The sequence below is a fragment of the Pundamilia nyererei genome, unplaced genomic scaffold, assembly GCF_000239375.1.
Source record: "Pundamilia nyererei isolate P.nyererei 1_Seehausen unplaced genomic scaffold, PunNye1.0 scaffold00101, whole genome shotgun sequence".
Taxonomy (NCBI): domain Eukaryota; kingdom Metazoa; phylum Chordata; class Actinopteri; order Cichliformes; family Cichlidae; genus Pundamilia; species Pundamilia nyererei.
In genome coordinates, this window is record NW_005187502.1 from 1,201,080 (window position 1) to 1,208,211 (window position 7,132).

Here is a 7,132-nt window from a genome sequence, read left to right on the forward strand (position 1 = left end):
ACACCTTCAGATCCAGGCCCTCCAGGTCCTGTCCATGCTCTGCAGAAAGTGAAAACGTTACTATTGGTTATGAAGTCTGCTTGAACAAATGGCCCAGTGTTCTCAGCTGAGGAAGACCTCTGATTGTTCTCGCCACAGACGAGCTGTGAGCTGAAGCGCCGTGAAAGCCTCTGTAGGCTACAAAGCTTTTGTGATTTGCTTCGGGCTGACAGTGACTTCACGGTTAGAAGAACATCGCCGTCAATGATATCGCTATGAGACATTTTATCTTATTCGGGTTAAAAAGCACAGCTTTCCCCCGGCAGACTTAAAAACAAGCTAACTGCAATCAACTGGGGTAATTATTTCAGGGTGACACATTACTGTAATGTAATGTGCAAAAACAACTACGGGTATGCTTTCCTTAAACAACAAAACATGCTAATAGGGCTTTTTTAGAAACAGAATTTAATAACTTCAGAGAACAGTTAATTGATTCGACTCTCTTCAAGTCAGAAGACCGAGACTTAAAGGAATGAAAACTTGGAATTTTTATTTTAATTTAAAACAATAATACACACACTTCTTTTAAGGTCCTCATAAAAGATTAGTGACTCCACTAAGTCCCTATGTAATATTTTACCATGCTGCTTTTATTTCTATTAATTTGTTAAAAAGATAAAACTGATAAAGTTAACTCTAGCTTGAAATGAAAAAAAGCAATGCCCTAGATAAAAACATGTAAAAGTTAGGAAACATTTTTAAAGGATCATTTCCTTGTGGGGAATTCCATTCCATGACATTTCTACTAAAACACAGCAGCAGAGTGGAAAATATCAAAATACTAAAATAGGCATAGAAAAACAAAATCTATCCTCTGTTTTGATATGAAAGTGTTTTCATTCTGTAGAAAATGAACGGAAGCAAGTGTCTTCTTCTAGAGGGAGGAAAATGATCCCTCCAACTCTACTGACTGTAAAGACATTAGCAGCAGTGGAAGTGATGTAAAATAGAGCTGACCTTTTAGGATGATGTTGGTTTTGGTGGAAACTGCAGATTTTTGTACGTCAGAGATGAAAAAAAAATCCTTTTTTAGTTAAAAAAAACAAGTTTATGCTTAAAGACACACACAGAGGCTGTTTGCCCTGCTCTGTCAGCAGGACTTTGTGTCACAATCAAAGGCATCCCAAACAGTAGTGTGAATGTAAGCATGATGCACATGGCCCTGTTGTGTCTGGCATTTAGGTCAGAAGAGCTGCCTGTGGGTGGGTGAAAGACACATTTATGCACATGGGTTCACAAATGTGTATACGAGTTTGTGTTAGGGTGCTGGACACACACTGGATATTGCTATAATTTAATCAAACTCTTCTTAACACTCAAGCTCTGCTAACTAGGTCTCAGTGGTCACAAGAATCTCATTGAGCAAGTCAAACGTCATGTGAAAAGACAGTTAAAGGGTGTGCTTTGGCAACCCAGATAAAGCGTCATATACTATCGACACAAGCAGGGAGGCAAGCAGAGAGACAGACAGCTGGAAAAAAAAGATGGACCAGCTGCAGGAATTAAAACAAAATGTGCAGATGGAGGGGACAGAAAAAGAACAAAAGTGAAGGATGGCGTGTGTGTGTGAAGGAGACTCTTAAAGGGAAAGAATGCAAGAAATGTGGCTTCTTACCAGCCCGATAAACAAAGTTCGCCTCAGCCTCAGAGGAGGACGGCGAGAGCAGCTCATCGTCATACTCGTTGGAGCTGAAAGAGCCGGAGTGGTTTCTCTTTCGAGCGTCCATGACGGCGTTGGCCACCATGACGTGGCGCAGCGAGTCGTTCAGGTAACGGTGCAGCAGGCTGCTCTTGTACTTGGGTGGAGACACGTAGTCCTCTGCCAGTGAGGCGGCTTCGGCGGCCGAACGCAGCCCCGCGCCCATACCCATGCTCATGCCCATGCCCATGCCCATGCCCATGGCCATCCCCACCATGGAGGAGCCCTCCTTCTTGATCACACTCTGGTACATGGGCTTGTTGAGCTCCTCGGGGCTATTCTGTGTCCTCTGAGGGTTGTCCCCATCTGTGCCAGGATAAGAATACTCATTTAGATGGACTGCAGAAATATATTCTTACACTTTCACAGCTGTCAGCAGACGCCGCACTCAACTGCTGTTCAGAATTTGCGTTTGAGAGGATCAGCCGATCAAAAGACTTGAATTAAGGAGGAGGGGGTAAGATTAGAACTGTGAATCACACAAACCTTTTCAAGTTCATGTTACACGTTTATATATTTATTAAGAGATTTCAAAAAATTAAGATTTTTTTTTTAAAATTTTCTAAACATGAGCTATAGAAGTTGGACACTGTTCCTTAATGGAAATGTTATATTGGATGATATGGATTTGTATTTGTTGTGTTTCATTTGCTTTCAGGTTTCTGTCATTGTGTGCAAACAATACTGTCGCAGTCACTGACTGCACATAAACCCACAGTTACCACATATGTAGTTCACAAGCTAAACACTGTACTTAATCAGTGCTAAATGCCCAAAATGCATAAAATGTTTTAAAGATTCCGATCTCTACTACTGCACATGGAACTCAGTCAATGCATTAAGGGGAGTTTAAACAGGAATTGCGGCTGGAGCTCCAGTTAGCACAAGTGTATATAACAATCACGCACATTTTCTTCAGCAAATATTGTATTTCTAGAGTTAAAATAATTTTCCAAGTTCTGCGCGTCCCATCTGACTCGGGTGCTGGTTATTTTGAGCTGAACTTGAATCCAAATACGAGGCAGGGAGATTTGAACCTGGCACTCCTGCCCTCCCGTTGGCTCTCCTTCAAGAGCGGGAAGCACAGCCGAGACTTAAGAAGCATTACTGAATCATAACGGATGGTAGTCAATTTCCTCTCCATCAAAAGCAAGCTGCCCCTAAGTTCCCCTGCAGAAATAAATAATTTCCAGGGTGCTGCTTTGCAACTGGAGACACTGAATTAAAGCACAGGTCCAAACCTGATGAAAAGGTGGGGGGGTAGGAAGATAAAACACTGCACAGAAGAACCAGATATCCTCTGGCAGAAGGGAAATTAGGGAGAAGTTCGCTCTAGATACCGTCTCTGCCAAGACCATAATTTTGTAATTTGGACAGGTTGGACATTTGATTCAGCCGGAGCCAAATTAAAATTATAGCTCCCACATATCAGAAACACATGGATGGAGAGTATTTGCTCTCCTTCCTATGCGCCATCAGAGAATCAGCATTTTTCCTGTTGTCACTCAGACAATAAAATAAATCTTTTCACATCAAATCCTTGCAGTATTTTAAAGAAAACAGGCCCCTTTTCGCACCTCCATGACACTCCAGTTCACAAAACAGAAAACAACATTTTCTCTGCACTTCGACTCCAAAACAAGCTGGACCATTTCAGACAGTAAGAGGAATGCACTCCGGGTCAGTGGGGTTAGATCTGGCCCCATAAATAGACTCTGGAACAAAAGCATAGGCTTAAAAACATAATAGAGGGCCTTTTAGCGCGTGGGTCAGAAGTGGAAGCAGGCTGCGGATAGCTTCATAACCATAATATGACAGGGAGAAGAGTCAGGGAGATATACAGAGCCTCCGGTGGTACAGTGGCCTGTGGCAGACACAATGCAAACACCATGCACACATTCTTCTGTGAGCCGCACACAGCTTCTGCTCCTCAAAAATCTAATTAGAGATCACTGACACCACAGCGCTCGTCCTTTCTCTCTATTCTTTCACTGCTCGGGGATATAAGTTGTATTTTTTTTATGTTTCCTACCCATGTTTTCTGTGCTGTCATGGAGTACAAAAAGGCAGTCTCTCCCCTCTGAGGATCAACATGTGTTTGCAGTAAATACACTACGCTGACAGGGAGCCGCTCATTTGCAATTGCAGACTAGGAGGCAGAGGTTGGCTCAGCAGGGTGTCCTAATGACAGCGTGTCGCAGCCCATCGGCCTCGGCGTCTCTCAGCTGGATCACCATATATATCCAGCCCAGAACACTGTTTCTGCAGAGCGTCGGGCCACTTTAGGAGGAACTCAGAAGGAGGTGGACTGGCCTTTGGCGCCGGTTCACTCCGTGACACTACATTTAAAATTTTGGGGGTACAACAACTATGATGTAAGTTCGCAGGTCAGTCGGTACAGAGTGCATCAGGTTCGCAGCATGTGACCAGTTTATATAAGAGAGCCATTATTATGTGATATCTCAGAAGTGATCTTCCATCAAACTGACTGAGCAGCACACGTTTTCCACTGTTCTTTAATGCACATTATTGAATTATTCTAACATTCAGCATTCAAGGATATGCTCTCAGCGAGAGACAGAGAGCTGCAGAATAAGAGCGAAAGAGCAGGCAAAGGGTCAAACACCAAATCAGAACAACGCTGCTCATACACACAGAGAAGGAGTGGCCTTTCAAATATCATCATTATTAAAATTCTGTTAGATTAACTGGTGCCAATGAAAATGGATAATATGCTTTGGTGAATGGAAAAAGAATTAATCACATCAATCTGCTCTGTGTGCTGTGCATGGGTGCACATGGTACAAGTCTCATTAGTGCATGCTTCTAATGATCATTTCGGGCAGTTCTTTTTTTAAAGATATAAAGTAAAAACAAATTTTTGATAGTATGGACACTGAAAAATCTTGTTTCTGTTTCACTGAAAGAAAGAAAAAAACATTAAAAAATATCTATCTATCTATAGATAGATTGATAGATATGTCATCTCTCAGTCGGAACAACACAAATTTGATGGGACACAATGATCTTATATGTGTTCTATGTAAAGTTATATGTGATGGAAAACTTCCATAAATACGAATGAGTCACAAGTGACTAATATACAGCACGTGCACTGTATCTATGCCAGCTTCCTGGGAGAGAAGACAATATAAATATGTTTTTACAGTTCATGTGAACGAAGTTAAACAGGGCACCCTTTTAATTATAACTGTGTGAATAAAACGAATTAATCATATTGTAGATCAAAATTAAACATGCTAGTAAGTAAAGGGTTGTTAGTTATCCATGCCTTTGTTTACGCCCGGCTGGATTACTGTAATGCTCTTTATATAGGGGTCAGTGCTTCATCAACGACTCATCTACAGAGGGTGCAAAATGCTGCAGCTCGTCGCACTCAAAAGTGTGAGCACTATTTTAGCTTCACTTCACTGGCTGCCCATTCCTTTGAGGATTCATTTTAAAATTCTTTTATTTGCTTTCAAAGCCCTCCATGGTCTAGCCCCATCTTATCTCTCTGAGCTGTTACAGCCTTTATACACCCACCCGCTCTCTCAGGTCAGCTGATCAGCTGTTTCTGAATGCACCCAGGACCGAGCGTAAACTTAGAGGAGATCGTGTTTTTGCTGTAGTAGCTCCAAAAGTGTGGAACGCTCTGCCTTTAGAGATTAGACTCTTCTCTGCTTGTTTTTAAATCACCTCTGAAAACCCGTCTCTTCATGTTGGTTTTTAGTTTATTTTTATTAGTTGATTCTATGTTGTTTTATGCTGTTTTTTTAATATATATATATATAGGTCTGTTTTAATTAAATTTTTATGTATTATGTGTTTTATTTTTGTTTTATTCTATTGTTCTTAACTTACTTACTATACAGCACTTTGGTCCTGTGCTGGCTATTTAAAGTGCTTTATAAATAAAGTTGGATTGGATTGGGGAAATTGAGTGTTGACATTGCTGGCTAATAATCCTTCCTTTGAGGTGAAAGTAGTCAAAGGACGACCACTCCCCCATCCCAGTAAACCTGGTTCAGCGTTGCTCAAATGGGATGGCTGACGATTCAGAAACCGTACCTTCTGAGCAGCTGTCATCGCTGCTAACGCTCAGCCTCTCTGCATTCCCCTGAACATATTTGTTGTACAGCTTGATCCTGAGCGCCCAGCTCAGGTCTGGCTGCCTCACTGTGTTCTTCAGTCGCCTCCTAGCATTGGCGAACCAGTTGGACACCTAAGAGAGAGAGTGAGTAAGACAAATAAGAGGGAAGTGGGAACGGACAGCAAATAGAAACATATGTTATTGTTTGGATTCCAAATTCTTCCATATCCAGCAAAAAAAAGTCTATCCCCTAAGAAAACGTCTGCTCTCTGCCTGCCATCAGTCTCATTCAGAAAAACCAAGCAAGACCGAAGCAAAAGACAGATATAGAGTCGGGTTGCAGAGGAGCTCTTTGAGGCCGAGACTTAAGAAACAACCCAGACGCTCCAGAGAGACACCGCAGCATGCATCCTTTCTGTATCAGTAACATGCAGAAACATTTAACACCATTCAAACGCCGGATGGCCAGCGAACGCAACATTTCATTAACTAACGTTCTAGCTGAGGCGTACATTGCCCATGCTTATTTTGGACTCGCACGGCCTCCCACCAATAAGACATTTTTTCCAACACTGTCTTCAAGATGAGTGTCTTCAAAAGAGACACTTGATCCAGCGCTCTTCCTTTCACTGGGAATGGAGACTATTAGATATTATACAAGAAAAACTTTTCATGCTCAATAGATTTCAAGCAGTTTATGAAGGGGCTGAGACAGAGGCCTTATGCTAGAGTACTTATTTTTCCGATCCTCTCTTTCAGTATCATGTTTCTTGTTAACTAAGACCATCCCACATCCCTCTGTCGCGAGCCCAGCACCGTGGCACACCAGGAGGACGGCGGCATCTTGTGAATTTGCGAGGTGAGACACGAGACAGCTTGCTTATGAGAGCCGGGGAAAGAATGGCTCAGGGAAAAGAGACAGAGATGGTGACGCCTAAAAAGGCTGGACCCAATCGCCAAACCAAGCTCTCTCAGCCGTGGCTTGTCAGCCGCGTGTGTACCGTAGAGGAGACGGCATGCAGGGACGGCGAGGGATTTCAGTGGTGATGGAGAGATGGGACTGGATTTTCAGCACACTTGATTCACAATATTTACATGGAAAGAACAGGCTGTTTTGCTAAAACATGACAGATTTAGTTGTTTTAAACACCTGGTGCCAGGTGGGTGTTTCCAGGGAAAATGCACAGGAAGTGATGCATTCTACATTTCTGGACTAAACAGTGGAAGAAAGGGGTAGCTCTCATCCTCAATCAATGGACAGGCAAAGAAATGTGAGTCAACAGTTAGCTGGTGCTATC

General features: G+C 42.5%; 1 protein-coding gene across 1 annotated transcript in view; it reads right to left on the reverse strand.

Annotated features, from left to right (window-relative positions):
• The window catches only part of mkxa (mohawk homeobox a), a 25,244-nt gene that overhangs the window by 12,783 nt on the left and 5,329 nt on the right, over positions 1–7,132 (reverse strand). Inside the window, exons 4-5 of the mRNA XM_005740569.1 lie at positions 5,813–5,966; positions 1,658–2,047 (exon numbers count right to left, since the gene is read on the reverse strand). Coding sequence (XP_005740626.1) covers positions 1,658–2,047; positions 5,813–5,966 — 544 coding nt within the window. The remainder of the gene's footprint in view (positions 1–1,657; positions 2,048–5,812; positions 5,967–7,132) is intronic.